Here is a 20,531-nt window from a genome sequence, read left to right on the forward strand (position 1 = left end):
TAATAGGTTATGTGCGCAAGTTGAGCATGCGGATAAAGGGCAGATTAAAAATTGATGTTTGCTAATTGACACTCCCAAAACTCTAAACTGACAGTAAACCATAAGGTCCAGGGTAAATTGCCTGCTAGATTGCTGCCTACACGCAGGACTGGCTGCCAGACTTTAGCCCTCCCAGAGTCTTCACCATTACTCTGCATTATCATCCATAAAGGGTTGTACTTAAAACGCCATTAGAGTAAGAGAAGGGCAAGGCTTTCATCGCTGAGTAGTAGCACTCTGCTGAAATCAGAATGGACATCTCTAATTCACCTAACAACTCACTGAGCAGCACATCCATCATCCAATGTACTCAGGAATCACCGGGAATCAATGCAGTGAATGAGCCGTGGTATGAAAAGCAATGTGGGTGGAAGTATGGGGCAATAATGTATTGTATATAATGTATTACTGTCGTAGGCCTGTAGCATTGGGCTTCAGTATACCAGGTGGGAAAAAATACCAAAGAGGAAGAATGCTTTGTTGTTATTTTTTTTAAGATGCAATATTTGATGCGACATGGCATTTAAAAAAAATAGAGTAATTGAGGAAAGATTGTTTTTGTCATCAATGCAACATGTCAGTCAACACATTTCAAATTAGACTGAACAGTCCATTTACGCATTCATTTGGGGCAGGTGCCTCATGTTTAAAGGAAAAGTTCACCCAAATATTAAAATTTAGACATTATCTCAACCCCATCTGATGGAAAGTCAGGTTAAGATTCATAGTCCACAAAATATTCCTGGATCTTCAAAGCAAAACGGCGTTTGCAGCGTTCTCCTAAACTGTAGTAGATGGGGACTTGTTTTAGAAAATCTAAAAAAAACTGAAATAAAAAACAAAACATGAAATGGCTTCAAACATTTGTTTACACCCTTTATGCAGACTACATCTTCACTTTAGCCGCTAACCTCAAAGTGCAGGAAGTATCCTGTCTGAAGTAGGTGCACCAGCTCAGTCACGCATCAGGGTTTAAATTAAGTCTTTTCAAATCGATTTGGGATCTCGGGGCCTCCAGAGACTTGAATTATGCTGGAAACACTAAATGGAACCATGTTATGTTTTTTATTTCAGTTGTTTAGGAGAATGCTGCAACACTGTTTTGCCGTGAAGCTCCAGAAACTACTCCTACGAAACTTCACCTGACTTTCCATCAGCATGAAGGTGATTAGACAATGACTGCATTTAATTTTTGGGTCAACTTATCCTTTAATGCAACCAAACCTGAGGTACTGTCCTTACAATAAAATGGCTACCAACAGACAGGTAGTGACATTACATTATAGGGCACCAACTATAAAAATAAGAGTAATATTTTTACAGGACATCACTGTAGCCTATATGCAGACATTACTGCGCTAAGATTTCAGCTGAGATTCTTGTTCCCTTTTCTTCTTTGGTTTTGATTTCACCACTGGAGTTACAATCGTTGGAGTCAGTGAAGGATTCAAGGCTGGATCTAATGCTGGGTTCAGGGCAAGCAGGTCCAGTATATTAGTACTCTGATTACCTGTGAAAATATGACATAATGAAGGGCAGAGACAGAGAAGTGGCATATGAATGTTTTTACTATTTGAGGTAAAGGTGCTTACCCATGTTGTCCTCATCACCGCTGGGTTCTGGATCTGAAGTGTGGAGAGAAACTCTGGCCAAAGCTGCCAGCTCATTTATGAAGCCTTCTTCTGCCTCCTAATGGACACAGGATCACAGTGCTCACAGAGAGTAAATCAAGTCATAAACTTATCATTAGGATGAAAAGGTCAGACGACAGGAAACATACTAACCAGCAGCTGTGCTTTGCTCATTTCCATGTCCCGATCCTGCACAACTTTCTTCCGCCTCAGCTCCTCGTATATCATTTCCTGTTCCAGTTCACACTGCTCCAACACTTTCCTTTTGTGGAGTTCAACCCTGACACACGAGAAAACAAAGAAACAACCAAAAATATTCTTACTGAATGTATTACAGACTGACAAAAGTGTGTTGAACAGATAGCTGGTGTGGTGCAGGGTTGTTGTACCTCTGTTGAAACTCAGCAGAGGTCGGTTTCTTGCCCCAGTTCATCAACTCCCTCAGCAAGGATCTGTTCAGCTGACTGCTGCTCTCATGTCTCTCATTCTCCTCTGAAGGAAAAGTTTACAACAATAAAATGAACACAAAAGAGTGTCTGTGCCTTTACTGTAAGTACTATAAGTGAAGGCACAGAAAACTGTATATACCAATGTATACTTAAATGATTCTGCCTTAACAGTGAATAAGATGACATGGTCGGTTAAAAACTCTTATAAGATTAATATCTTAGTAAATTAACAATTCAGTCAGTTATGCTTCAAGTCTCATAAAATCCTAGCAGTCATTATACTACTGCGAATATTTTTCTTATCACTTGCTAATGAAATTTGTGGCTTCAACTTGTTTAATATCACATCAAAACATCAGAGTTTGTACAGATGTGGACATGTGAATGTGTGTTGTGATTGTCATCTTACCCTGGTCTATGTTTGATTGATCCTGTTGTAGTTTTTTTTTTCCTGTGATGATGTCCTGCAGGTGGGAATAGTAGCTCTGAACCAGAGCAGTGAGAGAATCTTTGGTCACATACACACTCTCCGAGGCAGCTTCTGTCAGGTGGCGCTAATTAGAAAAAGAGGGTTTCAGTAATGTGGTAAACAAACATATTTGTGATTTATAATCAAAACAGACATGGTAATCTCACTTTCTGCAAGTTGGGACCTTGAATAAAAAAACATTCGGAGGGAAATCACCCAAACCCTACCTTCAAGCCGTCGTCCTGTTTGGGAGAAGTCTGTGACTCAGTGGGCAGGGTCTCCATCATCTGTTGGATGGCGTGGCTGAGGGCGTTGCCTAGTACTACCTGTGCATGGCTCTGAAGAAGCTCTGTCCCTGTTTCCAGTTCAGATAGGAACTCCTGCTGGAAGCTGTGGCCCACCAACTGACTCTCTGGACCCAGGTGCCTCTCTGCCAGGCTGGCATTGCTGTTCTGAGATTGATACGGGACAAAAACAGTGTTCAATCTGCTGTTAAAATTGGGACATACTGTATTTTACTTTCGCAACTTGGTTTTGTTTTTAAGTGCTTTAAAGAATGTATTAACAGAATACATATTTCTCACCTTGAGAGCTGAATTGATACAAGGCTGGCTTTTACTGGTGTCTTCCATTAGCACAGCTCTAAAATCCTTCTGAGAGAGTGCCTTCAGCTTGGACAGCCTCATCTCCTTAAGCATATGCAGACAGAAGTGCCTGACCACAAAGTACCTCTGCACCGCTGCCAACAGGTGCTCGTGTTTCTTCTCTATCAACTTCCCCACTTGGCTGAGAAGAAGATCATGTTGCATTATTTCCAAGCAACTCGTAAAAATTGATTCAGATACTGCATAAGGTGGATATAGCCTCATAGGAGAAAGCCTACCCTAAATATGCCATAAATACTGACAGAGGTCTTGCAGTCTCACCTGTCGAGTGTGTAGCTCTGTCTGGCCACCATGGCTCTGAGGATCTTCATCTGTTGTTCACTCAGATGTTTGAGACAGGCCTGCACCAGAGCCATCTCCTCACTCCACACCTACAGAAAAAGAGGTTCATTTAGAAACAATGGAAAGTGTTGTTACAATTGTTGTAGTGTTGTTACAATTACACTCCTGCATATTTGATTGAATTGACATGAAACAATGTTTAAAAAATCAATGTAAACTACTTATTGATAATCTGCCAGATGCTTTCTACCTGTCCATCCTTATCCAGCTGAGCCCTCATGTCCTCCAGTTGCAGCTTAGTAGTGCACTCTGGTTGCTGCAACTGTGCAACCAGCTCCTGTTCCAGATCCAACCACAGCTCTTCACAGCGCTCAGCAGAGAGATTTGTCTGGGCGGATACAGAGGTGCAAAAGACGTCCTTCGTGATCTCTCCAAGCCTCTTTGACCAGAAGGTACGGAGTTTCTGGAGATACAAAAACATATAGAAGAATAATAAAAAATACATTTGCAGAAGTATGAATGCACAGATACAAAATAAAGCATTTGATCTTTTACCTTCCAGTGGTCACAGAGGGTTTCAGCCACCCTGTTGTCCTGCTGTTGCTCCAAGTCAGAAATCTGCTGCCTGTGTTTTATCAGCAGCTCCTGGTACTGGAGGAAAGGTTACAGCTCAGGTTTAGAAAAAAGCAGATTTACATGCTTCCTTATGTTTTTCTACCTTGTCTGTGTTTTCATCTACATATATAATCATTTGGACTAGAAGAGAGACTTAGGAACCCAAAAGAGATGATTGTGAACCATTATGACCCATTTATCAAGATCTACATATTGAAGTAAGTGGAAGCACCTGACCTTGGTGAGCTGCTGTAGGTCACTGTCGGATTGTCTCAGTTCCAGGGCGCGGCTCTTCTCTTTGGTCTGGCTCCTCAAAAGCTTCTTCCTCTTGGACTCCATTCTGCTGCACTTGTCGTTCACTAGCTCCTTTGTCTTCCTCCTGCACTCTGGAAATGATGGATGAAATTTTGGATGAGCCAAACTACTTGAGTTTTTTTGAAATAACGGCAGGTTGTAAAGCCAGCTGGATGACACTGGTATCCCAGGCTACTGACCATAAAAGAAAAACCTCAGTTCACCCTCAAATGTTTTTTTCCCTATCAGGTAGTTGACTGAATCCCTGTGTTTTTTATTCTGGGGGACAGACATTAACATACCACCTTTACTATTGTTTTAAATAGTTATATAGTTCAGTGCACTTAGAGGAACAAGCTGCACTGTTGATTTAAACATGATAACATGATGTTGCCTTTTGTTGCTATTACAGATTAGCAGCAACAATCTGTGTCAAGTGTGCGCTCAAAGGTTGTGCATGAGTCTGGGCTGCAGTAATAGGCATGATATTTTGTGCAGTCTTGACAGAACTTGACCTTATTTAAGGCACTGAAGAAGATTCCCAGAAAAGGGTCTATTTTGAGAAACTACGTCAATTAAGTTTGAAAAGTAGGCTAGACGTTGTCCACTGCTACCTGCCACTGGAAACTAGTTGATTATAATGTCAGAGAATGACACACATATTTGGTCAGTATTTGGGTAACTGTGTTACTACACTGATCTTAAATGCCAACCATCTTTTGGCCATCACCTTTTGATCACTGAGTGCTTTGCAGTGAATTTCCTTAAATTAAACTTCTCTTTCAGGTATCTTACCCTCAGTGCACTGTTGAAGGCCTTCAGTAAGAGTTGCCTGGACCTCTGAAAGTATCTTTTCCATGTGGCTAAACGACATGATGTCATCGCTTGTCAGCTGCTCCAGTGTTGTTGCTATGAGGCCCTGCCTCAGAGACACTTCTCGCTTTAGCAAGGCAGGTTGGGACTGAAGAAGCCCAGTCAGCTCCTCCCACCACAACAACTTCTGCTGGATCCTCTGAGAGAAGTGGAACAGAACCGACATGGATCAGCTTTTGCATTAACAGTTTCTCACATGATGACACAAGGGATGGGAAGCAAACTGAATGGTATGCCAACCAATAATTACTACTACTTTTAGCCTAGGGCGAATATTAGATATGACTGAATATTGTGATATTTGCAGTCATTTGCAATATTTTTCACAATATTGCATATCAAACAGCTGTTATGGCATCTTCAAGGCTTTTATTTTGAAAAGAAAATCCATGCATGGCAGCAGAGGCAATGTGTGTCGATATTTAACAAAGTGGGACTGAGAACCGGCTGGTGGAGGTTACTACAGGTAAACTGGTCTGACGTAGCAGATAATCAGGCCAGCTCACCAGTTATATTTCAGGTTTAATGCAAGAGATAATGGTGAGCCAAGGGATTTGAATGAGGCTACTTGCTTGTTGTCTTTGTTGTGAAACAATAATATTGTCGATCGCGATACTTGAAAGGGACAATATCTTGACATAAATTTTTGGATATCACCCAAGCCTAACTGCTTTACCTTTAGATCAGCTTCTTGTGTGTTCATCAGGTGGTTCTCTACTAACACAAGAGTCTGGATGAGAGAGAGAATCACATCCTGGGCTTCATCTGGAGACAAAACACTGGTCTTCTTCAGAAGATGCTGGCACAAGTCCTCCAACTGTTTGCTGAAACGCTTGGACTGTGAAGAGAAACTGACATTAGTTTTTCTTTCAGAACCGTCGGTGATCTTTTAGTCCTATATCATTAGAAATAGTTTAACTGTTATACAAGTTTCTTTATAGGTTTTTCTCTCTGATTTTACCACTTGAAGGCCATGCTCAAGAAGATCTTTCTGGGTTCTCTCTATCTCCTCCAATGTACAGGGAGCATCGTCATTTTTCTCGCTGGCAGTGTGGCCTGTTGGAAACTGTTTCTTCAGTTCATTCAGTTCCTGAAATCAAACCATATATTTTTCTATGTTTTTAAATCTAAATGGCAACGTTTCTATGCATGGTTAATTAATTTTATTTACAACAAAGAATCTGTGAGGAGTATGAAAAGCGGTAAAAAGATCTGGCTCTACCTTTTCTTGCATTTGAAGAATATTCTTGGAGAAGTCAGCATCATTTTTGTCTTTTGGGAAACGACAGCTGAATACTATTTTCACCATTTGAAGATAAATCTTTAGCAGGAAAAAAGTAACACGTACGAATAAAACAACCATTTCAACTTTGACACACTATAAGAAATATACTATTTTATTACTGTGTTAGAGAAGAAAGACAGAAACTCACCAGATATTTTTCTTCCTGAAGCTGGGAGCAATGTTGTTGTAAATCCTGCAGGGCCAAACAGTAAAGGCTGATCCTACCTTCAAAACTGCGGAGATAACAAGAGTCTCATCACTTCCAGCAAACTCAGGTTTTGTACATGCTGTAAGTTTAAGGTGTATGAGTATGACTTGACTACTGTTTCCTACCCTGGTTGTGTGAGCGTGTGAGGATAGTTGGAGACCCTGGTGAAGCTCTGGTTCTGCAGGCTCCTTGGGACCAGCGAGGAGGAGATAAACTGACTGCTGTCATCATTGTCTTGCTCTTGGCTCAGAGACTCTCCGTCCGTGGAGGAGGATGACTCTTCGTTAGGCGTTGCTGGCAACTTGGAGTGCTCATGTAGTGATGGATTGGATGCTCCGTCTGCTAAAGGCTGACAGATACATCATAGACCAGCTGATTGCAACAAACTATATGGCACCTTAGTGGCGCTCAATCATCCATGAATTGGTTTGCAAAAAGGTTACCGTTTTATATTACGCTACTACTTCTAATAAAAAAACACTGTGGGTAAAGGATTTGATACTGATTAATCTACTAAAGTAAGACTACAAGTTATACAATACCTTATAAAATCATGAGTGTTGTAAGGAGTCTATTAAAATATGTACCTGGCAGAGGGTGTGTGGTTATTATGTTGACATGTTGTATATTTAGGAAAGACTTACTCTGTATTTTTGGTTGATGGGATAAACCACCTTTGCTCTGGATGCAAATGCGGCCACATCACTGTTCATGGGTGACTGCTTCTTCTCCTGGACAACGAGTAAAACAGACTGAATAGGTTACTGGGAAGTTAATTAGTAAACATCAAATATGGGTAACCCTGAATGAATAATCTGGCAGTTGTTTCCAGGTATTTGACACCAATATACCAATCTAGCTGCCATGTAACTGTGGCATACACCAGTGTAAAGCTGGAATAAGTCACAGACAGTGTGGACCTTGTCTTGGATGTTAAAGAAAGTAATACTTTATCATTAGTGGGGACACTTGGAGCCTCCTTTCTGCTGTTGCTGACACAGTCACTCTGGTTGTTGTCCACTTCTCCATCATCAGGTTCAAGCAGCCGCCTTGCATTGTAACCCTGTTGGCATGAGAGCATACAACCAAAAATGAAACATAATGTCTCTGTCTATGAAAAGTGATGAAGCTGAGGTTGTGTGTTATTCGCTCACTTGTCTCGTCAGCAGCAAAGGTTTCAGGCAGAAGACATATAAAAGAGCAGCAGCTAATATCCCTGAAAGACCTCCACACACTGTAGCCACAGTCAACAGTCCGGTGTAGATGTGCAGAGACTCGGCGAAACTGACCAACACATCGGTGCTGCATCCCGCTATCGGGTCCTGCTCTGCCATTTCACACCAAAGTAGATGAACATTAACGATGTGGATGTTAGCATTTTGTCGCCAGCATCCAGTTAGCTAACGTTCTCCAAACTCGTCAGCTCGAGGAGAGTCAGTTAGCTTTTTGCTGTTCTCGCTCAAGTTTATTGCTCGCGTAGGAATTTAAATGTTTTTTTCTTATTACTAGGTTTTACATTTTTAAACATTAGCAACCTACGACAACTTCTTCCAGTAAAACTTTTTTTTCCCCAAACGACAAACTTGGTGTGTATGTTGGCCAATGGGCGGACGGAAATTTAACAGGAGGACGGAGCTGCGTCAACACAGTAGAGCTAGCTAGATTTAGCCCGGAAAAGAGAATAATTTGCCTTCAATATTAAAGCACAGTAGTATTCATGCTGGGGAAATGGCGGGGTTTCCTCCACAATAACAAATACACAAATGCAGACGGACAATATGAAGACTATCATAATGGTTATTCTTATTTATTAGCATATTTAGATACATTTAAGGTATCTTAATTCGCTATGTTGTTTTACTTTGAAAGACACGACCGGAAACACCAATGCGTACTTCGTTGCTCTTAACGGTCCTTGAGGAGTTGCCCGTTCTTCCCAAGTTTTGGAAATGTTTTCCTAAGTTGTACAGCAACGGAGATTTGCCTGCGTTCGTGTTTAAAATCTTTGAAACGTCGTCCACAGTTTCTCCGGGAATATTACCACACACGTAAGATGTTCTTGTGCGCCAAAAACGCCGTTACGGTTGATATTTCTCCAGAAAGGGCTGTGGAAAATGTTTCCATCGCGGATTTTAACAGTGGCAACATCCAGAAACAATGCTGCCCGTTAGCTAGCGGCTCTGCCCGGTGAGGGTGGCACACCAACTTAACGAATGCTTCTGGTACACTTTGTCGCGAAGACGGTCACGATATGGTCATGCATCTTGAATATCCAAGTGTCATGTTTGTTTCCACATCCTTTATATTTCCGTCGGTGTCACAATGTAACCCGGCGTGAGACTCGACATGCCGGTGTGTTGGAGTCCAGCGCTGGACATCAGCCGTGTTATGACGGTACAGCTCAGGGTGCATCTTGGTACACAATGTTACCACCTCCTCCTTTCTCGGGGATACAGGAGGTGAGAGGCCTAATGATAAAGACTTATTGTGTTTTCTGCATGTTAAGAACCCTGAAATGGTGTAACTGAAGCCCCTAATCTCTTTTTTTTATTTTTGTAGCTTTGTGTCTATGTTATAAACATGCTCCTACAGCTGCACATCACATCTCTTTATTTTGAAACGTTTCCTGAAAATTAAGCGAGATTATGTATTCAGATGCACCTTTGTATATACATGTCAGTAGGCTGTCATTGCATAAAGCTAGTAAGCAAACGACTAACATACTAAATATGCAACACTAAATGCTTTTTCCATTGCTAGAGGCTCTCCAGTATCCATGTAATGCAACATGACGCCGATTGGAAATCAGCACAGTTGACATTGCTTCAGATGGATGGTTTGTTCGTCTTAATTTTATACATCATCAATACAGTTAATAACTCAACTCATACCTGTACAAACACAGCTGCACAACTGTATGTAGGACAAACGACGAGGAAGTAACGACTGTCTGCTTGTTATTTTTTTCCAATGTTGTACACATACAGATGATTAAAAAAAAGTTGTACTTTAAAATATATAACATACAGGCTATTATATTAATGTATTAATTTATTGTCAATTTTAGCCTTTGTAACTGTGTTTTACTCTGTTCAAACACCCTATACTTAACCTGACAGGTCTGATGGAAATCAGTGGGCCCGTGGCGTTTTCTGCAGAGCGCCCGCTCTCTTCTTCAGCTGCTGCTGGTCCATGGGGTCACTCCTTTTACACTTCATTTACCTACATGTCAAAGGTCTTTCACCTCCGGAGACGCAGAAGCACACTCACCAGATACAACCCGGGCCACGCTCTGCCTCAGGTGTGTTTTTAACAGCTGTTTTTGGTATTTGTATGCAATAACTTTTCATCAAGTATGCAGATGTAGTATGTGTTGCACCGTAGCATCTAAGTGGTGAATCACAGGATTGTTTATTTTAGTTCAATATTGAAGACTTTTATGTGTAATTTCATCTTTATCTCTCATCTTTTTCTATAGACATATTTCTGATTTATTTCTTTTGGGCACTGTTTTAAAAATAAGGATTTATGAAATGAATATATAAGAACATATAACAAACTAACTGTAATATTATTACTTTATGTAATAAGGGTTATCTTGTTGGAAAAAATTTATTATATGTAAATGTTTCTGCAGGTTCAGAGTGTGGCACCTCCATCTGCATTTGGGGTCAAATTTTACAAGTGTGCAAAGGTACATGTGCAGCCCATTTAATTTATTTTCATTTCACTCAAAACAAATTGTGCTGGACTGATTTTAAACTACATATGAAGTGATTTATACTCTTCTTGCTCTGTCATGTGGTGCCTAGGTGAAAGCTGACACTGATCCTCCTCAGTTGACATTCTTCCTGCTGATACACAACATGGGCCCAGTGGGTGGCACCAACCTGTCTCAGGTGGCTATCCGGGACTCCATTTCTGGAGTAGTTCCCCTAAAAAGTGAAGGCAAGGTGGTGGAAAGAGGCTACCAAACGTTTGCTATTGATTCACTGTCTGGTACGTCATGCAGTCAGAATGTTGTAAAAGACTATTCTATTTGAATTTTCTGCATGCTGCATCCACAATAAATAACATAATATTGATTTTACTTCTTTAGCTGGATCCCAAGTTGTCGTCAATTATACTGCTCACATAAGGAGTCATAAAAGTGAAGTCCTGGACCTTCCCGCTTTTCTCACCTTCTCTAATGCTTCACAGGTATTGTTTCCGCTCCTAACTTGAAAAGAAAAGCAACTTTGTTAAACCCAAATAGTTAATCTGTTTTTAATTTCACCATGTCAGTATTTGCAGTATAATAGGAACTCTGTTCCTTGTGACTGTTGTTTTCCTGACTCCACAGAATGATGTCAGCATGTTTGGTCCGCTGACAGCTAATCTAACCTTGAGGGTGAATTCCACTGACAGAGTAAGTTGTGGACAGTTCCTTAACTGGAAACAAACCCGCAGCTTCTAGCATTGCATATTTGTTTGTTGTACTGTTTTCAAGAAGTCTGATGTTTCTGCCCACCATTTTAGATTTATCCTAACCATGGGGTCCATTTTGCTGGATTTGTTGTGGGCTTCTTTGTAACACTGGTGCTGCTGTCACTGGGGTTTCTGGCCATGAATCTGATAGGTCCCAGAACCAGGCTGAGCCTTCTTCAACAAAGGGTATTTGTTCCTGTTAATCGTAATCAATCAATCAATCAATCAATAGCAAACTGTTATTAAAGTCATATGTCATTACATATGGTGTATATTTGTCTTTAGTACTGATTTAAAAGTGTAAATGTCTGCTAGAAGAAAATTGGGTATTTTTGTCCAACCGAACTGCAGGCACCATATGGCAGTTTTATGTTAATATACTGTGCATATTTTTTCTTACTTCAGAGAAACAGAAGTGATTCAGACCCTGAGTATGCAGACTCCAACATGAGTGAGACGGTAAAAGATGAGGCAGCATTTGAAGACAAGATGGTGGATACCATGGTGCTGGAGGACCCCCAGAATATGTACCAGGCTTTGGAGAAGTGAGTAGACCAACAAAAAAGGAATTCAGTATCTCTCCATGAGGCCTGATATCTTTAAATGAAACAAAAATGATTAAGAAATGAATGTTGTCATTTTTTTCCCAACATATCTCTAGCCTTGAAATGTCTACACTGCTGCGTACCACCAATAATCTGGAGGCCACCCGGATTCAAATCTACAAGGACGTAATGTCCTCCCTGCTGGGTGGTCTTCGGTTCCGGGGCCAGGCCAGCGTCCAGGCCCAGCAGAGATTGCTCAGTGTGCTCCATGGGCAGCTGCTGGGCATGGAGGGTCGGCTGAAGGAGGAGCGAGGGGCCCGCATGGCCGCTCTGGCTGGCCAGTGTAACCTGGAGACTCGGGAAGAAATGGAGGCAGAGCACCGCAGAGAGGCTGCTGAGAAGGCCCATGCCGAGCTGCTGTGTCAACATGCAGACCAACAGGTGATAATAAATCATATATTATGCATATATATTTGCATTATATTTTCTCACTCAGAAGAACATAAAAAAGAATCATTTACAAAGGCAACAAAAAGATATATTAACCGGAGAATAAAGTATAAATACAGAGATGATAAAAACTTTTTTTGGTTGTAGCAAACCTCAGTTTGTAATGTTACTAGGAGCTCCTCCACTGCAGCGTCCTCCTGGAGAAGCTGCACAAGCTGAGCCAGAGTCAGCTCCAGCGCATCCTGTTGGTCCGACATGAAGAAGCCTCGGCGAGGGTCCAGCGGGAGATCATCGAGTGGCGCCGGGTGGAGCTGCATAAGATTTTCTCTGAGGAACTGGAGGAGGCCACCAGGATGGGCGAGTTGGAGAAGAGCACAGCCAAGAGTCTTCAGCATGATTACTTTGCCTGTCAAGTGAGCGACCAAAATCTGATTATTTGTCTCCATTTTTCAGCAAACTCAATTTGTTGTAAAATACACTGTGAGACATGTCCGTCTCTTGTCTGTCCAGGATCAGCTGGAGGAGGTTCTGGATGTGGTCCTCGCTAACCAGCGCTACGTGCTCGCTGAACGACATGCACAGAGGAAGTTCTTGGTGCACAGCCTTCACAGCCTCAACAGCCTGATCTCCGACACCTTCTCTGGCACCTCCAGCAATCTGGACAGCTGGTTCACTCACATCAGGAGGTTGGTACCTATTGTAGTTACCAATAGTTTCATAATTCATTCTCACACTATACTTTATAAATGTGGCCCTATAAGCATCTATATGAATGTACTTTTTCATTCATTTTATGGAAAACTTTTTTTTTTTTTATGGAAAAAGTTTTTTTTTTACCAGTGCACCCTTTTTGATGTGGCATGCTTCCTTCTCTCCACCAGAGGGAGCAGTGTGCCTGCAGAGCAGATTGACCAGATACAGGAGACTGCCCAGAATGAGCTGGTGATGGTGAGGCAGAGACTGGACGAGGCACTGAGCCAAGAGAGGCGAGCCATGCGTTGTGGACTGATTAAGAAGAGGCGGGAGCTGATCTCTGACATGGTTAGGAGATCATGCACGTTTAGGCTTTTAGTCCAAACACCTGCTTTTTATATCCATTGTGGACTGATGCCCCAAAACCTTTATATGCCACCTTTAATCCTGCTTCATGTCTTCCCAAGCTGAATGTCCACAAACAGAGACAGAAGGATCTGTCGGGTCTGTCCAAGGCTCTGGAGGGAGGGTTTGATGTAGCCCAGCACCTGCACCGCTGGCAGAACTTACTAACAGCTCACAGTTTGGAGCTCGCAGAGCTCATCAACAACCTGGATGAGGAGGCTACTGCCGACATCCGCAAGGTGCCACTCTCACAGTACACGTCAGGCACTTTCATGATACATATCCACACCCATGTCATTGAGCCTGATTGAGGTTGTTTAACTCCCTGTAATGATGTTCTGCCTGTTCTCTAGGTGACCATGCGTGTGATCCAGGGTGCCATAACAGAAGTCAAAGCCATCCAGCCCTCTGCAACCCAGGCCCTGCTATCACTCTTGCCTCCAGGAGCGCCACATTCCCTGCTCCAGGTAGAAACAGAGGCAGGACTGGGACAAGCCCAGGGACAAGGAGCAAGCACTCTCCTGCAGGGTCAGGAAAAGTTGCACCAGGAAGGAAAGGCGGCCTTACGCACCCTCAGCTGCACCAGGGAGGCTCTGCGGGACGCCATGGAGAAGGAGCTGCTGGAGCAGAGGGAGGTCAGGGAACAATGCAGGGCTTTCTTCAGGTCAGTGATATAATATTAACGGTCATTTCATTTCACAGGATTTAAATACCAAACGTTCTGGATAATATGAGACTGTATTTTACCACAAATTCAGGACAACAAGTGGTGGTATTCTGTACTGTGTGTTTATCTGTCAGTCTTCCTTTTCTCTTTCTGTCCCAGTTGTTTGTGTTCGTCCCAGCTGACTCTGTGTGAAGACGACCGGCTCAGGATGAAACTAGAGTTTCAGAAGTGTCTCTCTGTGATGGACTACTGCTTGGTGCTGCCTCATGCTGTCTCCAGAACCAAACTCCACACCGCTCTGGCCGCTTGGAGAAAGGAGAGCGAGCAACAGATGGTGAACACATAATCACACATTGTTAAAATTCAGTTGTCATGTTCTATAAACCTCTGTGTGTACGATTAGAAAACTTCACAGTGGCAGACAGCAAAGCACACTGCTTCCTTGTCACACCTCCTTTGGTTTAGTATTTGTGTCCTCTGTGTTATTATAATAATAATAATAATAATACATTTAATTTATATAGCGCATTTCAGGGTACCCAAGGATGCTTAACAAAGTGAAACATACAAAGCAAAGAATAGATGGATAAACAATGATAAATAAATGATAATAAGTTAATAATAATAATAATAAGTTATAGCTCATAGTATCCAATCTTTTTGATTCAAAATGCAGGTGGGACACTCTGAAATGCGAATGAACCATTTGAGCCATTTTAAAAATAAATAAGGGAAAGTTAAAAAAAATTTTTGTTTTCTTTCAAAAAGGTGGCACATGATAATTGTCCATTTCAAAAGTTATCAAATTACTGAAGCAAGAATTGTTTGACAGCTAGAGATCAAACACAACTATTCTCACAAGACTCAGTCATCAATCAATCAATCAATCATAGTTACCTACTCCCAAATATAACAAATACAACATAAATGACATACACATTTTAAACTAAATTATCCACACATTTTAACAATTAACTTAACAATTGCATTACTGTAAATATGAACTATGGATTTATCAACCTGTAAATATTGTAAATATTCCTTCCATTTCTTTCTTCATATGATCTTGAATTATTGAATGCTAATTACTCAAATATCAAATAAACTGCATTTAGGCTCCTACATCATGTATGTTTGTCTCTGTGCTGACTTTGATGATGTAAATACTGTTTTTCTTTTAAATCTCCTAATGATACGATTGTAAATCAAAGGACGGAGCCCACTTGTTCCAAACAGCAGAACATAACAGTGCATTTAATGATTGTCAATGAATAAGAAATGTCAACCACCAGAGCAAACCATACTGAGATCAGCCTCAATTGTGTGGCTGCTGGACCTGTGCACATTCGTATTCATAAATAATAAAGCGCTCCACAGAGTGGTTTCATTTGTAATCATCATAACAGCATGCTTGGAGTCTTTTCCCCAACCACCTTATGGTTATTGTGGTCTTTGCAGACGAATACGCAATCCAAGGGGAAAACCAGCGAGGCCAGACTGAAAACCGACACATCCGACCTGCTGCTTTTCCAGAAACGGCTCCAGGACAGAATCCAACTGTTTGAGAAGGAGAAAGAGATGGAGAGCGGTGTGATGAACAAAGTAAAGCTTTTTTCTTCAAGATTTCCTTCCAGTTACCTGCACTATTAGTCACTTTTAAGTGCAGTAAGTTACTGAAAGTCCAGAAGGGCTTGGGGTGTTGGGCTCATTCAATAGCAGGAGCCATACGCCTTTGAGTAAATGTATGCTTATAAAAATAAACCTATGTTTAAGTACAATGTCAGTGTTCATACTAGATGACTGAAATACAACATCCATTCTAATGTTGGCAGGTGATGGAGGAGATGCAGAGGGAGAGAGAGGATGATCTGCGCTCTCAGGCCGACAACCTGGCTGTGCAAATGGCCACCATCCACTACCAGAAGGCTGATAGGAGGACCAAAGTGCTGGAGACCTCCAGAGCAATGCTCACCCTGCACAGCCTGCTCATTCAGCAGCTCAGGGAGAGAAAGAGCCTGGAGAGACAAGACATGGCCCAGAGTATACAGAGCCACTGCCTGGTAGGCAATGTTTGATTCCCAAGTTAACCCCTGTGTTGCTTCGGGTTACCTCTGAGGCTTCTCACTAAACTTTTATGAGATTGTATTTGTCTCTTGCCACAGGGCCTAGAGGAGGCAGAACAACAGCTTCAGAAGGAGAGGACTGAGTTTGATGGCTTGCAGATGTCTCAGTCCAGAGTCAAGTCGATTCCAATGCAGAGAGATGAGTCTGATGAGGGAGAGGAGGAAAGTGAGGAGGAGAGGCTGTTTCTGGTGAGGCAGGATTGCAGGATGATGTCCATCCTCCAGGAGGCACTCTACAAGCGTGAAGAGGTCGTCACCTGGTCAGCTGAGAGGTGAGCTGTCATATCAGTTTTATCTCAGGAGTAATGAGGAATGTTGTGATTTAACATGGACCATTTGATTTGACAATGTTTTATAAGGTTGCAAGAAATGACTGCCAACAATCAAGCCATGGAAGATTTAAAAGAACAAATGGGGCTCAAGAGACTTTATGCAACATGTGACCAGGTCTGAATGAATCAAGATTTTTTCACGTTATTTTTAACACAAGTGTATTAGTGGAATGGAAAAATACAGGGACACTCGCAGGGGAAGTCAAGAAAAGCTGTGTTTATGGTCACTCTGTGTCCTGCTCTTTGTCTCAGGATGTGGAATTTGCATCTCGGCTGGTGAAGCAGAGTCAAGTGTCTGCAGAGGTTCTCCTGGAGGCCCTGCGTCTCCTCCTCCCCACCCTGCCTGAGAGTGAACTCCTGTCCATCACTGACGCCCTCTGCCCCAAACAGCACAATGTTTCATCATCTGCGGAGCAGGAACACTCAGGGTAAGAACCAGGTTCAGCATTCTTGAGTTTTGCACATCTAATGTACGCAGCGCAGGGTCACATTAGGTGAGTGTGTGTGACCCATGAGGGGTGATCATTTCAATTTGTGTATTTATTTATTTTTTCCTTGCATGTCACAAAAGTCAGTTCCTATTTGGGTAATACTATACTTTTTGGACTCCTACATGATATAATGATGAGTACCAAAAAATGTCTCTTTTACTGAAATGATGCAGATTATCTCTCCCTGGTTTAGTGAATTGATCAGTAAATTACATCAAATTATTTGTCATCAAACAAAATCTGTCTGACTCTTCCAACTTGTAAACAAGGATTTTTTTATGTTTAGTTTCGACGTAATGTGCATTAGCCAACAAAAGATTTTGTCATGCATTAGTCGCCTAGCTTATGTTATTTTCTTTCTGCTCCTTTTAAAAGTAGAAAAAAGAAAAGAACAACTAGAATACAGTGAAAACCTTTTTGTCTCAAAGCCAGAGTTTCTGCGATTCAAGCTCTGTGGTTTTTAGAAAGTAGTTTTCTGAGTGAAGTCACTGATTAAATAAAAAGCAGCGGTGAAACACAGCAGCTGGCTGAAACAAACCATCTAAGCATTGTCTTAATCTTAAACAAGTACAGTTTGAACAACAGAACATGGTTCATAAGGGTCCTTTCCCCTGAGCCAAGATGGAGAGATAAATGATTTTGCTCATCATTTAATTTCCCCCGCTTCCTGATACTGGAACACACTCGTCTGGCCCCCGCTGAGTTTGGATTACTTTACTGATGAATAATGTCTCATGCATGAGGTCTCTTTGGATCGGAGTTCTCTGGCGGAAGGACAAGCGAATGAAAATGCTTAGTTTGGACGATGTGCAAGACATGTGTTTTCCTTTTCTTCTTCAGTTCTTTTGTTACTGTCTTTTGTTTGCAGAATCCAGTTTACCCGTTCTTTAACACAGATATAGAGCAGGCAGACACATACAAATATATAAAAAAGGTAGGAGACAAAGACAGACAAATTGACTTCTCACCCACCTTGATCAAATAGTCATGTTTGAGAAAATGGTCCATCTTAGTTATCAGTGTTTTAACTGATTGAACTTCAGATTTTGACTGGACTTCATTGAAAAATGCAAACATCAGCTAGATATGCTTTAAGGTTCCTCTTCTGGCATTGATTAAACCCATAGAAACTTATCTTTGTTCATAGAAAAAATACATGGATGTTTTTCCACGAAAAATAAATGTAGTTTGTGCAGATTAACTAGTCCCCGCCTCTGCCTCCACCCACAGCAGTGTAGCTATCTGACAAACTGTTTTGTGAAACATTTGCCATAGCTTTCATCCTCAACACCCCCAAGCCATATAAAATATCCTGTCAGCATTTGACAGGTTTCATCATGTAACTTGGCCGGCTAATGTTGGCTAACATAATTGAGCACACTGCAGATTTGTTTGGATACAGTCAACCTGATAAAACAAACTGACTGGTTGACCAACATGTTGGCTTTTACTCGCGGTGTCCCCTGGATAAATGGATGGAACAGACTTCAATACAAGTTGGCTGGGCTACTGCAAAGCTGAGTTTTCTGTGGAAGTTTGGCTCCCAGAGTTTTAGCTCACCATTTCTCCTTTTTCAACTTTTCAGTCAAAAACAGTACAAAGCTGCACCTGGCTTCTCCTCTGATTTTGTAATGCTTAAACAAACTCAATAAACAAACTCAATAAATAAACTCTTCATTTTCATGACTGAATAAAGTGAAAAGACAAACTGACCTTAAAGGACAACACAGTTTCATACTGTTTTACTTTGTTTATATGTGGCGGACCCTGCCACCTCTCTAGCTTCAAACGGTGTTCTGGGGATCTTATTTTCCTCTGAGAACAGCTTGTTTATTCAGTTATGGAAAAAATAAAAATTGAGTTTGTATAATTACCTCATTAATATTGGAAATATTAAAATTCTGAGTTTGAATTTCTTCTCCAAAACTACATAGTGCTCCTTTAAACAGCACTTCAAACTGTTTTTAACTTGGAATAAATCAAGTTTTTTTTATCTCAGGAAAATACCCTGAATCTTATTTCAGGTGTTTCTTTCACCCACTGTCTAAAGCGTTTAGGTAAGTGTGGTCAGAGGTAGCACTTTAACATCTGGTCCACATGTAATCAAACACCAGTAACCTGTGAAATACCTTGAATGCAATGAGATTAGATCTGTTAGCCTTACTGACAAAAATGTCCTTTTCCATTCTGCTTTTGTGAACATTGACAGACTGTGTTTTTTAAAAATGACACATGTACAAGAAATACACATAAACCACATGATATACATGTTTTACTGTTTCTGTTCTGAAATGTGATTTTTCCTGAAGAAAAAGAGCCTTTTTTTTGATTCCACAGTTGGAATTATCTGTCATTAGTTAACTTGACAGGCCTGGCATGCTGTACCCTTCTAAGAAAGGGATTATATATTCAATCTACTTTACTTTAATGGAAAAGTTCGCAAAGCTCTCCTTCTAAACCAATGAAAAGTTATAACAGCGTATCAGATAGTCAGGCATGCTTGACCATTTTTAATCAAAGCCACAGCAGAGATTGTATCACAGCTTTATTATAAATTGATGACTCTTTGACCAGGTGTGCCGGGGGGTTGAACAGAACTCTTCCTGTCAAACTAAGAGAAGACGTGGTGCAGAAAAATATGCTGAACACGTCAAGCTGCACTGTGGAAAGAGAGAGGTGAGTGCTGCTTTACTAGCTGCTATATAAGGACTTACACCATCATCAAGACTTATTTGTAGTTCAGTGGTCACCAGCATAGACAAATCTGTTATTGATGTGTAAAAGGCCTTTCATCACGTTCATGGCCGGGCTGCAGTGACCACATGCATGAGGTAAGCACTCTAACACTCTGGTCCCACTAACAACAGCTCCTTTGTCCTCCAAATCTCAGACTCCTGGAAAAGACGCAAAGTCTGATGGAAAAACTGCTCCCCAGATCCCGTCTCCCACTTCCAAGAGATGTAGCACCACTGCTGGTCGAGGAGAAAGGAAAGGAGGACAGTTTAACTGAAGCACAGCGGCCTATTTATAAACCAAGCACAGTCACACAGCAGCACAGTGACACTGCAAAAGAAAGGGTTGAGAAGACAATGAATGAAACGTTACACAGCACAGCAAAGGAGTACGCGACGCTGGCCTCTGCCAGCACTGAACCGAGCATCCCTGCTGCTGGAGAGAGGCTGTTTGTGTTTCGAGAGCCACCTGAATCATGTGAGCATGTGGACGCTCCCAAAAGAAAAAGGAAAAGGAACTTCCTCAACCTGAAGAAGGCTTCAGTGGCTCCAACAAACCTACCTTGAAACAGTTTCATTTGCAAGGCTTTTTTTTTTTATGACGATGGTACTTTCTAATGCCAATGATATAATCCCTAATAAACCAGTAGTGTTGTTCTGTAGCAAGATATCCTCTGTGCCTTTAAATGTGTGTAGCATCTGGCTTTGTGTTTAAGTAAAGGCAGCTGACTTGTTTCCAGAGTCGTTTCCTCATTTGAAATTGTTAACAGAGAATGTGATTTGTAAGGTCATACCAGTGTGGTTGACAGATCAGTG

General features: G+C 41.5%; 2 protein-coding genes across 2 annotated transcripts; one reads left to right on the top strand and one right to left on the bottom strand.

Annotated features, from left to right (window-relative positions):
* Positions 1-514: 514 nt before the first annotated feature.
* On the bottom strand, positions 515-8,523 carry evc (EvC ciliary complex subunit 1). The gene is made up of 20 exons (XM_084348734.1): positions 7,965-8,523; positions 7,760-7,873; positions 7,455-7,541; positions 6,936-7,159; positions 6,751-6,835; positions 6,540-6,638; positions 6,279-6,407; positions 5,994-6,155; positions 5,240-5,456; positions 4,388-4,536; positions 4,091-4,186; positions 3,786-3,998; positions 3,515-3,624; positions 3,173-3,374; positions 2,816-3,040; positions 2,529-2,673; positions 2,060-2,162; positions 1,824-1,950; positions 1,632-1,728; positions 515-1,549 (listed from the first exon to the last, which is right to left on the bottom strand). The coding sequence occupies exons 1-20, from the start codon at positions 8,142-8,144 to the stop codon at positions 1,398-1,400; spliced, it is 2,916 nt and encodes a 971-aa protein (XP_084204860.1). The 5' UTR covers positions 8,145-8,523; the 3' UTR covers positions 515-1,397.
* A 60-nt stretch (positions 8,524-8,583) lies between these two features.
* On the top strand, positions 8,584-20,450 carry LOC311254765 (limbin-like). The gene is made up of 23 exons (XM_084348733.1): positions 8,584-9,269; positions 9,571-9,646; positions 9,930-10,111; positions 10,448-10,504; positions 10,623-10,809; positions 10,910-11,010; positions 11,153-11,218; positions 11,329-11,463; positions 11,683-11,822; positions 11,939-12,263; positions 12,446-12,685; positions 12,783-12,958; positions 13,154-13,313; positions 13,433-13,609; positions 13,724-14,034; positions 14,197-14,371; positions 15,496-15,639; positions 15,870-16,097; positions 16,200-16,432; positions 16,520-16,607; positions 16,745-16,920; positions 19,558-19,659; positions 19,874-20,450. The coding sequence occupies exons 1-23, from the start codon at positions 9,024-9,026 to the stop codon at positions 20,280-20,282; spliced, it is 4,134 nt and encodes a 1,377-aa protein (XP_084204859.1). The 5' UTR covers positions 8,584-9,023; the 3' UTR covers positions 20,283-20,450.
* The last annotated feature ends 81 nt before the right edge of the window (positions 20,451-20,531 follow it).

The sequence above is a fragment of the Pagrus pagrus genome (genome assembly GCF_965226575.1).
Source record: "Pagrus pagrus genome assembly, chromosome: 3".
Lineage (NCBI taxonomy): Eukaryota > Metazoa > Chordata > Actinopteri > Spariformes > Sparidae > Pagrus > Pagrus pagrus.